General features: G+C 35.5%; 2 protein-coding genes across 2 annotated transcripts in view; both read right to left on the bottom strand.

Moving 5' to 3' along the window:
- The window catches only part of LOC136028931 (uncharacterized), a 99638-nt gene extending 94001 nt beyond the window's left edge, over positions 1–5637 (bottom strand). The window contains exon 1 of the mRNA XM_065706909.1: positions 5582–5637. Within this exon, the coding sequence (XP_065562981.1) occupies positions 5582–5622 (41 nt within the window). The 5' untranslated portion in view covers positions 5623–5637. The remainder of the gene's footprint in view (positions 1–5581) is intronic.
- Positions 5638–9656: 4019 nt separating this feature from the next.
- LOC136028930 (survival motor neuron protein 1-like) overlaps positions 9657–18307 on the bottom strand; it is a 46114-nt gene continuing 37463 nt past the window's right edge. The window contains exons 5-6 of the mRNA XM_065706908.1: positions 17772–17911; positions 9657–9833 (exon numbers count right to left, since the gene is read on the bottom strand). Of these exons, the coding sequence (XP_065562980.1) occupies positions 9775–9833; positions 17772–17911 (199 nt within the window). The 3' untranslated portion in view covers positions 9657–9774. The remainder of the gene's footprint in view (positions 9834–17771; positions 17912–18307) is intronic.

Below are 18307 nucleotides of genomic sequence, written 5' to 3'. Positions count from 1 at the left end.
TTATGAATTACTTTTCATCTATTCTGCTATAGCTATAGATGACAGGATAACTGGAAGGGTTTGGACATATTATGTTAACTACTTTTAAGTTAGGTTCATCTAGCTTAGGTTATCGTGATCGGTTACAATAACCTAACCTAAATCAACCTAACTTGAAGTAGTTGACTTAATGTAACCTGTCCTATCTAGTTGCGTAGTCATCTCTAACTATAGTGGAACAGATGGTAACAGTTCAGTTTTAATTCATACTTGTGAATCTGTGGCTTTGAAAAAATCCAAGGGATAGCTTAATGTTGGCTGTGAGTACCTGAAGTTAGTCTAGATGGCCCAATATTTACAGGTCAGAATGATGTATTTTCACATGATTTGTTTGTATTCGAGGGACTTTTATAATCCAACAAGGACAAGTTTTGAAGGTCAATGACAGGTGACTTGATAAATCTTACGATTTACAAGCTTCAGTATTGGAAATGAATTCAGTGTGTCCACAAAGATTTTTTCAATAGTAAACATAATGCTTGGTGTAATCGACTAAGAATATATAAGGTTGAAACATTCCTTGTGTGGTGTCATTTTAAAAACGACATTCCTGTTTTTGATGAACAATTTCGTGAAGTTCAAAGCTATAAATGGAATCTCAAATACAATACGTTTAAGTATAATAAAGAACAATTGTGTGCAACATTAAATTTTATAAGCCAAGACTGCTTTTATGATAAAATCATAAGACCATGCAATGAAAAATGGTTTTGACATGAAAAAAGTACAAAAGAAATTTGACAAATATGCAGGAATATCATGAACATATTCCATTATTCAACTTAGAAGACTTCAGTTGTGAGCAATACCTGCATTCAATTCATGACCCGGATATGAAGTTCGATATTTCGCTCAATGGGTGCCCAAGAAGAAACCTGATAAAGAAAAATGCATCAGACATCCGAACACCTAAAGCTTTTGCTCCTTCAATCACAAGAAACTGAGAAAGTGGCAAAAGCTGAAGTGAATCTAACCTTGAATATTAGACAAAAATTACCCAAGAGCTCTTTTAAGGGCAGAAAATGTTTTACATTCACATCAACGTTTTCTGCATAGATAAGATTTAGAGATTAGTTGACTGAAGGATGATATTCTTTATGTGGTAGATATGCCATTTTTAGGAAAAGAATACGTCCGGATTTCAATTCTCTGGTCATGATTTGTACGTTTACAGATTGACCTTGATTTCTAGTGTTTGGTTTTGGTTTTTACGTTTTGGTCTGGATTTCTATGCACGGGTTATGATATCTACAGTTTGGTCTTGATTTATACGGTATGGGCTTGATTTCTATGTATTGGTCTTGATTTCTAAGGATTGTTCTTGATTTCTATATATTGATACCATGATTTTTGCGAGTTCATCTCAATTTTTTAGCATTGGTTATGATTTCTATGGGGCTGCTCTAGATTTTTGCATCTTGACCACTTAATATCTTCGGATTGGTCTTAATTTTTAAATGATGGCCTTTTGGTTTCTTGAATTCTTTGGATTGATCTTGAATTTAAAGATGGGCCTTGATTTCTTCAGTTTGGTCTTGATTTTTATGAATTTGTTGGGGTTTCTAGGATCTGGTCATGACTTGTCTGTATTGGTCTTAATTTTGAATCTTGTCCTTGATTTCTTTGGTTTGGTATTGATTTTTAGAATTTGACCGTGATATCTAGAGTTTGTTCTCGGTTATTTTACGGCTTGGTCTGGATTTCAATGCACTTGTAATAATTTCTAATAATTGTTCTAGAATTCTCAATGTTTGATCTATTGATTTCTATGGCTTGGTCTTGATGTCTATAGTTTGGTCTGGTTTTCTAGGATTGACCCTGATTTATATGAATTCGTGTAGATTCCTGTGCATTCCTTATACTTTTCAAGAATTTTTCCGGATTTGTTTGCATTAGTTATGATTTTTGATGGGGTTGCTCTGGAATTCTAGATTTTGATCTCTTAATTTCTGGGAGTCCGTCTTGATTTCTATTGTTTTGTCTGGATTTTTACATATTGAATACTTGATTTCTTCGTTTTGTCTTGTTTTTAAAGGTTAACCCTGATTTCTTCGGTTTGGTCTTTTTATTATGAATTCATCTGGATTTCTATGGTCTGGTTATTATTTTTATGTATTGCTCTTGATTTCTAAAGATTTTTCGGGATTTCTACATACTGATCTCTTGAATTGGCGAGTTCGTCTTGATTTCCAGCCATTGGTTATGATTTCTTGGGGTTGCTCTAGAGATATATTTTGATCACTCGATTTCTTTCATTTGGTCTTGATTTTTAGAGGTTGACCTTGATTTCTATGGTTCGATCTGTATTTCTATGTATTAGTTGTGATTTTTACATTTTTGGTCTTTATTTCTCGAGTTTGATCTTGATTTCTATGTATTGGCTTTGATTTTTTAGGATTTTTCTTGATTTCTACATATTTCTATCTTAATTTTTGAGAAATTCTTGGGATGTCCATGAGCTGGTCATTATTTCTAAGGGGTTGCTCTATATTTTTACATATTGATCTCTTGATTTCTTCGGTTAGGTCTTGAATTTAGAGGCTGGCTTTGATTTCTTTGGTATGGTCTTGATTTTTAGATGTTGCCCTATATTTTCTCTTAGTGTGGAAATAAGAAAAAGGCTTATCCCAAAAAAAAAATTTTTAACTACATATCCTTTTTAAAAACAAAGGGAATTTTTTTTAACAAAATCACTGGAAATAAGGAAAAATTCCAAAGGACATCGCAATCTAACAATGAAATTGCAAGTTGCCGCAGTTTAAATGACAAAACGATCAATTTTAGTTTTTAATTTATTATTGCAGGAAAAAGGTTGAAAATGCTTTAGGTATCACATTGAGGGCCAGAGGGTGCCACCAGGCAGGCACATTGTACTACACTGGCGTCAATTTTGACGAGTCATTAGAAGAAACACTATTGAGAATTTTCCTTTGAATTTAAATGAACGATTCTAGTTTAAACGGATATGATCATCGGGAAATCTCCGAAATACATGTCGTTAACTATTATGTTTGACAATGCATGGCAGAGGGAGCCGAGTGCCATTCATTGAGTGTCAGAGGTTAGGGATTACCTTGGACTAACATGTCAAAAAATTGATCTTTCATTAAACAACATGATAGTTAACGCCCCTCCGGGGTGGGTCGTCAAGATAAATCTGGCTTAAGACTTCCTATTTTAAGGTTTCAGACTATGAACTATCGATGTATCCAATATTTTGATCCTGTTTGGCCGAAATTTGTTCCTTTTTGGTGCAAAACGATATTAAACGCCCTTTCACGGTATTTTGTCAAGGTAGGGTGGCTTAAAACCTCCTGTTAAAAGCTTAGACTATCAAAAATTGATTTCCGTGATATTTTTATCCAGTTCGGGCACAAATTGATCTTTTATGGCACAAGAAGATAGTAAACTCCCCCTCCAATTTGCCGGTGGAAGGGGACTGAAATCTCACCTAGTAAGCTCTCTTAAATAAATAATTCCCACATAAGATCTTAGAATTAAGGATGAAGGTGTTAAAGGAATATTTTTGGTGGGGGTGAGAAAATCTAACACCCAATAGGCTATCATAAATATATAACTTCCATTAGAGAGCTTAAAGTTAAGGTCAGAGGTTTTACGGGAAATTTTTCGGGGGATGGGGACTGAAATCTAACACCCAATAGGCTATCATAAATAAATGACCTTCATAACAGAACTTAAAGTTAAGGTCAGAGGTGTTACGGGAAATTTTTCGGGGGACTGAAGGGGTGTTGACTTACTATCTAACATCCAATAAGCTATCGTAAATGAATTACCTCCTTAAAAAGTTTAAAGTTAAGGTGGAATTTGTTACAGGAATTTTTCTAGGGGATAGGGGACTGAAATCTAACACAAATAACTTCCATAAGAGCTTCAAGTTAAGGTAGGAGATGTTAAATGGATTTTTCAGTGGTGGGGAATGAAATCTACCATCCAGTCAAAGAAATGAGGAATATTTCATTAAAACTCCTCGGAAATAACTCTTAACAAGGTTTAAATTTATCTCTAGTAACAATCCTTATCCCTTTGGAACATTGACACAAACATATGCATGGTTTGGAAGGGAAAATATGTCATTTCTACAAACTGGAATAAAAAAAGCTAAATATCCTCCCTCAACATTCCCTGACAGTTTCAAGTTTTACCTTTCACTTATGCTTTAGACAAACTGATTGCAAAAAGTATATTCTGACCTGTCTCAAAATCCTCCAAAACTTTCGTTAATAGTTTCATCTTAGAGCTCTTTGACAACCTGGATGCATATAGTGTCTTTTGATTTAGTTCATCATCCCCATCCATACCCACTGATAATTCCAAGCTATCCCTTTTCACTACAATACTATGTTTAAACCATTACAAATTTATGTTATTTACGGTCATTTCCCAGTGTCAGTGGGTTTTTCCATTACTGAAACCATATTTATTGGAGTTTCAACAATTTTGATCAAAATGGCTATCTTGAATTCATCAATTAATTTCTTTAGAGGGCAAGGGGGTTTGAAAATAAATACAAGGGAGGGAATCTAGTTACTCTTGGATCGTCGTAGACCCGTGAAAAGCACACCATAAATTTGAATTTTCAGTTTATTGAGTCCCCTCTGGAGTTTCCTTGATGGTACTTTATATATAAAGGCACCATGAATGCCCATAGTGATTTAATTCTATATATCTCTCAGCTTGAAAATGGTAACAAAAAAACGGCAAGAATTGCGGCCTGGATGCCCTTCAGTTATTTTTAATCGCTAAAAGCGGACTAGCGCTTTAATTCCAATCCAATAAGCCCACTCTTAAGTTTCAGAGCCTTTGACTTTTAAGAACAAAACCTTTTATATGAAGTGGCTCTGAGAGAAAATAAGCAGCTGAAAAGTAAATAAATAATACATTGAAGGCCTATAGATCCTTACTACAACATATTCAGTTTTGAACTTGATTGTAATCTCGTGTTTGACTGAGAATATTTAAATCACTGCGGTGATTTATTAAATAAAAGCAATTATTGGGCTCCGATGAGTGCGAAATGAATATCCAATGAATAGAAGAATGAAAATCTTAGAAACGTAGATTCTAATTTTTATATTTTAGATTCTATATTTTTAGCTTATACTGATTGAAAACCATTCTAAGAATTTACTATGGTAAAGGTCAAGAATAGAAGCTCTTCAGAGGGAAACATCCTAGAACAAAAAGAGGCATATTTTCAGATTGGTAATTTTATTGCGTATTCTTAGCTGTTTTTATATTTTGAAAGTTCACCTCCAGACCCCTCCCCCTATAATGGTCACATATAGCTCCAGACTATAAAAAAAAGAAGACAACTAACCGAAGCATGATTGAATAAAATGCAAAAAGTATCAATTAATCAGATTTCCTTATTTCTCCTATGTTCATCTGCTTTTAATCAGTTTTCATCTATTAGTTTGTTAATTTTATTTTTCCGCATAGCCAAAGGTCATACAAAAATTATTGGTAAAGGTCTAGATTAGGGGCTAATGAAAAGGGAATATGTTAAGAAAACAGTTCTTACTTCATAATTTCCAGAATAAGTGTAGTTAACAAATTCTCCATGATGCTCTGTTATACTTTACCCCTTCCCTCTAATGTCCAAATATATAGCCGGTATTAGACCTTCCCATGTAATCTTGCAATGCCTCTTTCTTGTTTCAACCCGTGTACCTGTAAATTCAACCACCTGTAACGAAACAAGAACTGGAAAACAAGAGTAACGTTTGGCGGAATGCATTGGAAATAAAAAAAAATTGGGCTATATACTTGAACATTAGGGGGGCTGGAGTAATTTATAGGATGGCTGCATGCGAAATGCGTTAGCCATAATTATTTTGCATATTATGAAGTAAGAATCATTTTATTAACATGCTTCCTTCTTAAAAGTTCAAAAACAGCATAAAAAATGAAGAAATACAATTAAGAAATCTCGGAAACACGTTTGGTAAACTGAAAATAATCCTTTTCTTTTACTGTTGAAGTACCGAGGACAGTGAAAATGAAATAAAATTGTTCTAGTTTAAAAAATGTAGTTTAGAAAAAAGTTCAAAAACAGCACAAAAACGTAAAAAAGAAATATCTGAAAAATCAAGAATTCCATTTTATGAAGCAAACTTGCCTGCGCCGTTGTACCGCTTTGGTAGTACCAAATCAGTAAAAACCAGATAAAACTCATGGTACAAAAACAGCTAAAAAAGGGTAGTTTCCCTTTGAAACTGTAGTTGTCTGTGCAAATCAACAGATGAAAAGCGTTGTCAAAATTAATGAATTAGTTCTGCTGATTTGTTTTCACAATTCAACGTGACAACAGTGCCTATTTTTTACCAACAAGAGTAACGTTTGGCAATATGCATTGGAAATACAAAATTTAGGCTATATACTTGCACATTAGGGGAGCTGGGTGGAAGTATAGCATGGCTGCTTGCGAAATGTGTTAGCTATAATTATTCTGCATATTATGAAGCAAGAATTATTTTATTTATATAAACATGTCTCATTCTGAATGGCCCCTAATCTAGGTTTTTACCAATTTTTGAGGAGAGCTATGGATGAATTGTCAAAAATGTGAACAAATCCTTGAAAACGAGCATAAAATGAACAATATAGAAATGTCTCTCTTTTTGTTCTAGCAGCTCTCCTTATTAAGAGCTGCACTAAACACCTATAACTTTTCTATCCGTAAAAAAACAAATTGCAACTTATTGAGCTCTGAAGTATTAAAAGCAAATAATTCATTGCAATATTAATACTAATAGCTCACCGCATCACCAAGCCGCCTGCGGCCAACACAGCTAGCCACGCTCCTTCTCCAACTTAATCTATTCAAGGCCTCCCTCTTTACACCCTCCCAGGAAGTTCCCATATCGAGTTAATCTTTCGCCTTTTATTCATTACAATAGGTTTCAATAAATACCTTATATCGTATTTCAATAGTTGCAATCGAATCTTGAACTCCAAAAACAATTACAATAAGCTTTCTGAACGTGGGGTAAGCTAAATATATTGTTTTTTCATAAGAATACAGTATCTTATACATACACGGAAACAAAAGACAAACAAAAAATTCTATACATTACCAATATCTTACTTCTTTGTGTCCACACTTATGAACCGAATTGACTCTTTGAGTCAGTTTGTTATGCTCATTGCGTCTCCAAATCCGATGCAGCTTGAATTCACTCAATTCAGAACATTCCGCATATATACATATCCCTTCAAATGCGCAAAAAAATTAAGTTAGTTTTCACTTTTAATGCTGCTCCTACTTTCAGTTGAAACAAAAACATGTATTTTTTAATAATTTATAACTTAAACTTATATTTTTAGACATAAGTTTTATTAATAATGACTAATAATTCAACAGTTTTCTGACCGTTTTTACATCATGCCAGGAAAGGCTCTCCTCACCCCCGTGTACAATTTACCCTGGGCTAGAAACTTTTTCCTCATAGAAAATTCTCCCTAGGAACCCTCCTCCCTCCCAGAACATTCATCCCAAAAGTTTCCGTATATTACCCGATAAAAATGCTATATGTAGAGAATAGGAAAATTGTATAGCTAACAACCCTTTCCCAGAGGGTTGTGGAAGGCTATGTAAGCTTTAAGAGTATAGTTATTGGACCTTTCAACTATGTTCAAGATATCTTTGTCGTTTGGGCAATAATTGGGTGGGAAGGGGTATCTGACTTACAGTCTTTATGGCTACTTAAACATATCACTAGAAAAAAACGCATCCGTGGTCTTAAGGGGCGTATCTACGGTACTTTTATTTAGAGGGGGATAAGAGGGGGTACTATTCAGGTAGGTACTATTAAAGAGGTAGGGAAGAAAAGTTACTATTTAACAAACACCATTCTTTGTGAAATTTAAAAACATTACGCAATACATTATAAACAATAAACACACATTAAACAATCGTAAATATAAGTGCTGGTGCTCGGCTTTTACTAAAATTGTCAGCAATGAGCTACTGCAGACGACAGTAGTATTGCATAAACAAGTTTTCGGGTGGGTGAAGGTGAATGTCGCATACACAGGGCTTTTTTCAAACAGATTCACCACTAATGCTGCAGCATATATCCTCCCTTCACTTCCCCAAAACCCCAAGCCCAGCACACTAAGCTCAATCTCATAATTGAACCAAGCTCTATTCTAATGGCCCCAGGTATCGGGTTATTCATTTACTCGTTATTTTGAATGGGTTTTGACTCTGTAAGATTTAATTTGTTGTACTAAACTTTAAAATACGTGATTTATTGAAATCCTACTTATTATTTTTTTTATTGAATTGATTTGTTTATGGGTTCAACGATTTATATTAATAAATGACATTGATATCGCCGGGCCAAATAAAGCCGAAACAAAATCACAGGCAGTGCAATAGCGCAGTATAAGTAAAGATACAAGGTGACTCAAGTAATTAACATAGATTGTGCAACATTATATAGTGTTATATTTCCCACACCTAAATAGCAACCGTATTTAAAATTTGAAAGTATTCCCAGAACAAAGTTAGAATTATCGCCTTATCCGTTAAGCAGTGTTTGACAAAGAATATCCAGAAAATCTGAGCAATTCTTGGTATCATTCCGGCAGAAACCTTAAATTAATTAAAAAGTGCCAGGGATGGCAACTGGAAGGGGAAATTGACTCGTAGAGTTTGAAAACTACCTTCCCCTTTGTAAGTTTGTAAAAAAAAAAAGATCTGTAAAATTACTAAAAAATGATCCTTGTGTAAATCAGGGTAACGGGGGGGGATATACATTTCTAGAGGGGGGATTACACTGAATATCGTTTTTGTGTCTATAATTCCCTTCACAACCAAAGCTCAGTCTTCTGCTGCTGCATGATAAAACTGATAACAAAAGAAAAAGATAATGGGTTGGTACCGACTATACGAGCACACAAATTTCTAAATTGTGAGAAAATGTACATTTTTTTTTTCGAATTAATTTTATTATATTCTCAGCAGACATTTCGTACAACATGCTGATGCAGAGGAATCGGAAAAAAACACAAGGAATCGGACGTTATGAGCACTTATTAGCCATTTCAATTAAATGCTGGAAATAAAAATTAAAATAATTAATAATTCCTGGAGCGGATTCCCCTCTACCAAGTTCCATGACCAAACTACAACCAATTTGACCTATCTAGTTATAGTACAAATACCATTATAAAAAGCACTAAATTTTTATTTTCTTTTTCAAAGATTTCATTTTCATTCAAAAATTATATTCACTATATATCTATGGCTGTGAGGGTCGTCTCATCCCTGGTGCATAGTCATGAGACCTTCTGACTGTTTAAAATAAAATGGCTAACTCAAAATTTTTATCTAATGTCTATGGCAGGGCAGCTAAAAAGGGTCATGGCGAGCTGGCTGTCCTCCTAATACTTTTGTTTCTCTACAAGACTATTAGAACTTTTAATTTTCAATCAAATGAGTCCTCTTCTAAGTTTCTACAACTCCTTTAATTCGAAGTGGCTTGGTGAAAAAAAACATGGTTTTGAACGGAATCATAGCAGGTTTTCCAAAATGATGGCAATCTTAAGCTATCAAAAGCTTCGACAAATAGAACTAGTACAGTCAGACATAAAATTTAGTAAAATTTTAATAAGCTTACAAAATTCAAAGTTGAATCTATACAATCAAAAATGAAAATGAACACATTTAAAGACTTCAGTTATTTTACAAAGCATAAAAATGCCGACTCATTGCTTCTCCTTGGGTTCTGCCTGATTTCGGCTCCTTCTAAGAGATACATAGTAACCTAGAAATAGAAAATTTATTATGAATTTTCAATTATATAATCGAGTTGTATATTCAAAATTAAGTTGAATATTGAAGTATATACTAGCAAAAATCAGGGAAATTAATATCTTATTACTACTTTATATGAAAATTATTTTAAAAAGAAAAAAGAGATAAAAGGAGAGCTTAACTATAAAATACATCTGTAAAAACATTAAATTGAAAATTGTTTTTATACATAAGCAGAGTTCTTACGACGGACAGAAATTCCCATAAATGTGAGAAAAATCCTATCCCACCGACCTCCTATTATTTCCGATAAAATCTAGCTGACGCTCCACGTATACAATGAAACTAAAAAAGCAAGTTTTTTCAAGTAAAAGTAAGGAGAAACATTAAAACTTAAAACGAACAGAAATTATTCCGTATATTCCTTACATGTACAAGCACTGAATAGCTGCTTCGCAACCATGCCTAGGTTGGCTTGTTAGTGCTAGTTTTCCTAGTTTCTTACTCTTGAAGTAATGAAAGACTTGACCCTTTTGACTTTATTAAGTGTAGTATTCATGGCAGTCATAATCGAAAATCGATGATTTACGAACATTATTCACTTCGAAACGTAGTGACACCATCTACATTCGTCACTCTATGGCACTTTGGACTCTTAAAAAGGCCACCAGATGGCAATGTTGTGACGTTGCCGGAAACCACCTACAGACGCACACGCAAAGCCAAGCGCGGAAGCAAAAGGAGTAAGTGGCATTTTATCCCAGTGCTCGTTTCAGATCTGTAGACCAGATTAAAGACTAAACAGAAAGTTAGACTACGGTCGCTCGTAAGAACCAACTGTCAGACGCACTATGATACCCCACCGACTCTTAAGCCGTGGTATGCTGATGTGACTGTTTCTGCTGATACCAGCGAAACTCCTCCTGTTTTATGTCCTGGACTCCTGTCTGCCAAATCGCAACTTCCCTCTGTTCTCATGACCAACGGCTTCTCCTTGACTAACAAGATGGATGAACTAGAAGTCTTCTTACGAGAATCCAGTGTACCAATAGCAGTCGTAACTGAATGCTGGGATATCACAAACGATACCCGATATATCAAAGGTTACACTTGTTTTTTTTAGCACCCACCGTGTTAGAAGCCTAAGCCGCAGAGTCGGTGGTGTTGGACTGCATTTTCGTAACGACCTCTCATCTAAACTGCTAAGTGCCCCCAGTGACTCTTGCCATGAAGTAGTCTAGGCTGAATGTAAACATTCTCAACTACGGAAGACGTTTTCGCACCTAATAGAGGCATCTGTCTATAGCGACTTTAACCAGACCAAAAAACAGTGACTATCCAATGCGCTTGATCCGATATAAGTAGTGAACATTCCCACCCTGGCTATCCAATGCGCTTGATCTGTTATGAGTAGTGAACATTCCCACCCATCAAAGTGGCAATACCTTAGACCTGATATTTACCAATATCAGAGAGCTTTACCGTCCTCCCCTCTCAACAGACCCACTGCAAACCACCGATCATTTTGTAACCCTATTACAAGCGAAGAACAACACGCCGAAACCGAAAAGAAACAAAGTGACAGTTGGTCCACTGAAAACCATAAAGTTCCATGAATTTTTTACGAAAGACCTGAAGTGACTGATCAGACTTAGATGCCGACTACAGAGTTCAGGGTGTATTTCAGTTGCGAAAAAGTTAAGGTATCGCATTGTCAGTGTCAGTAGACATGCTAAAAAGAAGTATGTTATAGGGAAAATTGCCCCCCTGCTTGATAGTGATTCGCGTAAGTGGCATTCGGCAGTCGAAAGATGAAGAAAATCTGTTAGCAGTGAGCTACAGATGCCGAAAACAGATGGGTCTTTGATATCAGCACAAGAAATCAATTCTTTCTTTACCAAAATCTGTACCACGTATCCATCATTGAGTGAAAATGAGTTTAATGCTCTGAGAGAAGACTGCGAATGCGATAATATCAAGCAGGTTTCTCAGTACGAAGTTTACAGGGACATATGGAAACTGCGAAATAACTGTGCTTCCTATCCTGGCGAGTTGCCAGTAAAACTTCTGCTTGAATACGCTATACCTCTTGCGAAACCTCTAACTTTGGTCATTAATCAGTGCTACAATTATCAGTCGTTCCCCCACCCTTGGAAACAAGCTTATGTACGTGCTGTTCGAAAGGTGAAGCATCCCAAAAGCTGTGAGCAGTTAAGATCCATTTCAATCACGCCGAACCTTACCAAAGTCACTGAGTCCTTTATTTACCGTGAACTCATGTCACAAGTCGCGGATTCACTTGACCCGTACCAATATGGCTGTTTAAAAGGGTGCAGTACCACAGTGTTTTCAGTTAGGCTTTATCACCTGCTCGTATAATGGCTCGAATTTGGATACGCTTTCGTTGATTTGCTCCTCGTTGATTACAGGAAAGCATTTGATTTGATTAAGCACATCGTGGCTGCTACAAATCTCAAAAGAATGGGCGCACGTAAACATATCTTACTGCTTGTTATTGATTTCCTACCGTTCCCGGTACCAGCGGGTCTTCGCCCTCTCTCCCGCTGTTCTCGACTCTGACTGGGAAGTGACTACATGTGGAGCCCCTCAAGGCACCAAATTGGCTACTCTACTTTTCCTTGCGGTAATTAATTATGTTATGGACAACATGATGACCGATTCAAATACGCGGACGATCTATCTGCGATTATTAAGTTAACGGTAGATATAACGCAGGATATATGCTCCATATATCCATAGATATATCCATAGATATATGCTCCAGTTCAGCCCTGATCCTTTAACAGAATTCAAAGTAGAATGAAGTACAAATAGTTTGCAAATCAATGCAAGCAAAACCAAAATCGTAAAATTTAATCTGCTGAAACGAGATCTTTTTTGCCCAACTCCCTGGTTTCCGCTTGTATCGTCAGCTCCAATCCTGGGAGTTAATTTCAGTGCCGATTGCTCATTTAGTGCTCATGTTCAAGGGCTAGTCCAGAAAGGCAATTGTGCGCTACGTTGTTTGATTCCAATACACAGCCTGGGCTTTTCCAGTAAACCGACTGAAAACGGCATATCTAACATACATACGTCCCATATTAGAATATACACGTTACGTCTGGGGCCTCAGCTTCATAATATTGAATATTTAGGTAATGATGTGAGGGAGTCCAAAAAAGAGCAGTGAAAATCATCCTTGCAGAAAAATTTGTAGATTACAAGTCTGCCCTTGAGTCTTTAAAGATTGAAACTGTTAGAGATCGCAGGTTTCAATTGACAATGTGTTTCGGCTAATTTCTCCTTTCTAGCCCCAAGCACCAACATTTTCTACCCCCTGCTGCCAACTCAGCAGTTAATACCAGAAAGAAGAACAAATTAGTGCCACTGCTTTGCAGAATTAATCGATTTATGGATTTCACTGTCATTCATTCGTGCCGTTTCTTTTTTACCAGCGCCTATAACAAAATGCCTTAGGACTAAGTTTGTAAATGACAGCGACATTTAGTTCGTGACTTTTATCTACGACTATGAAAGCAGTCTTTAATTAGATGATTTCAGATTCTTCCTCAACACCTCGCTTTTTACACTGAAGTTTTTTAATACTTTAAAAAAATAAAGCTTCGTATTGTTTCAATTACATGACCCTTGTGTTTCAAGAGTCGTTCTTAAAGAATTGGGACAACTCCCTTGATATACGGATTACTTTCGGTTAGTTTTGAATTTTAATGTTGCTCTTTACTTACAGTTGAAAAATCTTATTTTTTATTTTGTTTTGATTGTTTTTAAATAATGCCATAAAATCTGGCAGCGCCTTTACGGAGAAATACCCCTCCCCACGGAATTATCCTCTAGACAAATAAATCCAGGTGAAAATTTACCCGGATAATTATCCTTAACATCTCCACGCGTAAAATTGAGACGGAAAAAACAAAGCAAAACCTCAAAACAAATTTTCGCTGGAATTATAGCAAATTCTCCCACTGAAAAATTTCCCCTGAGAAGTTCACCCCTTGAAAAAGTCCCCCGTAGCAAAACTACCCAGCAGAAAATCCCCCCCCCCCCCACACCCAAAAAATATATGCATACTTCCCAATAATAAATACTATGTGTGAACAATGGGTGAATATTATAAAGTAAAGACTTTTCTCTTGGGGTTGTGGAGGAGGGGGGGGGGTCATGTTATATCCAAATGTACATTGGCTCTATTGGGTCTGTCAACTATGATGAACAAAATTGCTAACAAAATTATGATCGGACGATTTAGGGGAAAGAAGGAACGGGGGAGGAAGCCTAGTTGCCCTCAAGTCTTTTCAGGTTACTTAAATAGGACCCTAGAATATTTAATTTCTACTCAATAAGCTCTTTCCCAATATTCTAGAACCACTGGGTCGATAAGATCACCTCAGTAGAAAAAAAACTGCGCATCCGTGATCTTTCTTGTGGTAAAAATCGAAATTTCACATTTTTGCACACAGGAGGTTGAAAGCACTACAATAATATTCTCTGACATACTGAATCTGATGATGTGATTTTCATTAAAAATTCTTCGACTTTTAAGGGATGTTTTCCCCTTTTTTTTGAAAATAAGGCAAATTTTCTCTGGCTCGTAGCCTTTGATGAGTAAGATTAAACTTAACGAACCCTATATATTTTGAATCAGCATAATAAGCCGATTCTTTTGATATAACTATAGGTATCAAAATTTCCGTTTTTAGAGTTTCGGTTACTATTGAGCCGCTTCGCTCATTACTTACAGTTCGTTGCCACGAACTGTTTAATGAAAACAAGCAGCAAAAATACAGAACTTTTCCCGATGAAAGACCAAATTTTAAATTGTTTTCCCTTGACAACATTAATCTAAACCTTAGAAGGGAGAAGAATGGAGATTCTCAGTAAAGTCAGGCTTTTGGTGCTCATTTGAATCTAAACCAGCTTATTAATTAGTGTAACCTTAAAGAACCAATAGATGAAAGAGATGAAATGACAATATCTCCCTATATATAATGTGAAATACTCATATTTTGTAGCAAAAAAGGATGTCTAATTCTTAGAACTCTACTTATTAGGTCCAGAAGGGTGAGTTGAGTGTGTGTGGATATAATTAATGAACAATGATTTTCTCCTATTTTTATTTATATACGCTATTGACTTTGGTTCTACCTAGTTCAACAGTTGTCAAACAGTTTTTTCGTAACGATCTGTAAGTAAGGAGCGATGCGGTTCAATAGTAACTGAAACTCTAAGAAACAGAGTCTTGATATCAATAGACACATCAAAAGAATCGAATTTTGATGCTTATTCAAAATATTTGGTTTAGAATTTCCTACACTGTTGAGCACAGAGATGTCACTTGTTTCGGACTTTTAAAAGGCTTCTTAAGGGCTATTTAGTTAGGAATAAAACTGGATAGTTTTTTTCTTCTTTCTCCACTGTGGAGGTAATCTCCCCTAAGTGTGTGTGTCTTACTTTCAGTAAAAAGAAATGTATTTTTATTTAATAACAAGTAATGATCCACTGGTACCCTGTATATATGGAGACACTATTATACAATTTATCAGTCCTTTATGTCATATACTCCACCGATTTTCCTGAGAACTAAAATTAGCAATCTGAATCTCCGTTTTTCTGATACCTTTAAAATTTTTGGGCACTGAAATTAGCAGCTTATTGCCCCAACCTTAGATACAAAAGGGTCCCGACCTGAGTACAAAAGAACCAATTTTAGTTGTTCCAGAAGACGAAATGTCGCAAAAAAGGCCTGACTGTTTTCTCCGAGCAAGGCCAAAGCATCCTTTAAGCTTTACTGAGAACAAAGTCAATTGAAAAGGGTTTCTTTTTAATCATCTAAATTGCTAAAACCTAAATCTAAAACTACTGAAAAATTATAAAATCTAAAACTGCTGAAAATTCAAGGAATCACTACCATTATACATTAAACAATCAATCTAGTTTCATTAGTCTGAATGCACGGTAAATTTTTATCCATATACCCTTCCATTAAAAACATTGCTTTCAAACGTATAGAAAATCAAGAGATGAATCATTTATTGACTCTTAAATTTAGTATATTACTTCAACAAACAAAAAAATTACCAATATTCATTTTAAATCTTTAATTTAGGCGTTAGTTTTCTATAAGATACGATGAAATAAAATCAAGGGAAAGAATTGTAAGAAAATGGGCTCGTTCTTCTTGGTTTGAGTTTGACTCTTCCTCTGTTATGCCCACAAATATCATCAGGGATATCACCAGTTAGGCACACGTAAAAAAAGGGGAGTCTCCGGGCCTACTTTCTATCATTGTTCCTTAATGCACCATTTTAAAACATCAGAATCAAATTCAAAGTCACGATCGTAATTATTCTAAGAATTGTTTATTTCTTCTTGTAATCTTGATTAATATCGTGATATTCTTTTTTTTATTATTGATGTTTTGAAAAACAAAACTACATTGTTCAAAATACCTACGGTTTTCCGTAAAGCGCAAATGACAACAAAGCTTTTTTGAGGACCCAAGGGATGGAGGAGGGTAGCCATCCTCTTAGTGACGGTAGCTCTTATTTGTAAACCTTGATTAGCATTGTGACACTATTTTTTCCTTGTTTTATTGTTGATGCTATAAAAAAATAAAAACACACTGGTTTGAAATACAAACAGTTTTCGGTAAAGCATACATCACACCTTGGCCTTTGGTAGATTTAGGGGGTGATAGCCCTTCTCTTATTTATGGTAATGTCTGTTCGTTTTAAGCATGAATTGATTCTTCATTTTGATTTCTTTTCGTTGTAGAAACAACCTATTCATCTATAGCAGTATCTGATTTATAACGTAACGTACGTTACGTAACGTATCATAACATGACATAACGTAACATCATAACGTATCCATTATGTTTCCATAATTATTAATTTTAATTTCTGTTCGTGTTGGGTTTCACTTATCTAGTAATAGTAATTTCTCTTCATTTTAAGTTTAGATTCTTGCATGGCTTTATATTTGAACGTTTTAGGGTAATATGGCTCTTTATTTATCTCTGAAAAATTTCTTTTTCAGAATCTAATCAAGAAAAAAATTTCTTTTTCTTCAATGCTAATCAAGGGACTGCGAAACGTCTTTTCAAAGTCAAATACCTATAAAAGGCGAGGCATCAGAAGCGTAGTTTTTTACTCTGAATTTTACAGGCCAAAAATTCTGTTTTTTAGTCGCTTTTTTATTTCTGACTTTTAGTTTTATCGTTGAACACATTTGTTTTAAGACTTTTATAAAAGTCAATTAAAGCCAGGTTCAAAGTCAAACCCAATCTTTATTAATTTGGAAAATCAACATACGTAAATCAGACTTAAGGTTTGGAGAAAGAGGAAGCTACATTTTCAAGACAAGGAGCAAAATGGTAACTTTTTTCATCCTACTTCTGGAAGTAGGTGACGGCAGCTCTGTTTACATGTCTGCTTCCGACGGGATCCAGACGAGAATCCATCCTACTTTTGAAAGTGTGGCGGCAGCCCTGTTTACATGTTTACTTTCGACGGGATCCAGGCGAGAATCCATCCTACTTTTGAAAGTGTGACAGCAGCCCTGTTTACATGTTTAATTTCGATGGGATCCAGACGACGGGATCCATACTACTTTCGAAAGTGTAACGGCAGCCCTGTTTACATGTTTACTTACAGGATCTAGAAAAGGGTCGATCCTACTTTCGGAGGTGTGACGGCAGGATGACTGACGTAGCAGCCATCTCTGCAATTTCCAGCCATCAACGACGTTTCTGTCCCCCGAAGGATCATTGTCATTCTTGAATGTCTACCAGAGAATCTTTCTCTGGCCAGCTGGTCTCTGTTTCCGTGGTTACATGTTTAACCACCGTATACACCATATTTTTTAAAAGAATTCGATATCCCCTGAAAAAATAATGTCATCTCATTTAGGCTTGTGCATTTAGACTTACCGGTGTGATATCCTGCCATATACCAAGACATCACCATAGCTGACATTGCATCTGCTTCATCGCCGGCCAAACCTTCAGTGTTCAAAAGTGCAAGTGGCGGTGGTAGAGGTGGTGGAACTTGCCCACTGACTTGATGATAGCTAAAAGATAATAGTACCATCATAGTATATATGATTTTTTAAGTAGTTAGACCAATCCTTAATTTATTTATTTTTATTTAAATTAAATAGGGAAAAATGGTACATAGTAATGGTTGCACATCGAAAAATAACTAATTTTTTTTCTTCTGAGTTGCAAAAACAAGCTGAGAACACAGATTCTTTATAAAATACAAAATCCGAGTATAGTGTGTATTTTGTAGATGTGTCATTTATGAAATACAGATTTCTTGCATATCTTATATAAATATTGTGTAGTGCATACAACATACAATTTTCAATACACAAAAACTACAGCCTCTCAACCTTTAGAGCACACTTTTACAATTGATGATGTTATTTTGACTTCTTATACATCCAGAGTACAAAAACAGGAAG

The sequence above is a fragment of the Artemia franciscana genome, chromosome 7, assembly GCF_032884065.1.
Source record: "Artemia franciscana chromosome 7, ASM3288406v1, whole genome shotgun sequence".
Lineage (NCBI taxonomy): Eukaryota > Metazoa > Arthropoda > Branchiopoda > Anostraca > Artemiidae > Artemia > Artemia franciscana.
Note: the sequence above shows the minus strand (reverse complement) of the source record. Positions and strands in the feature narration are given on the sequence as shown.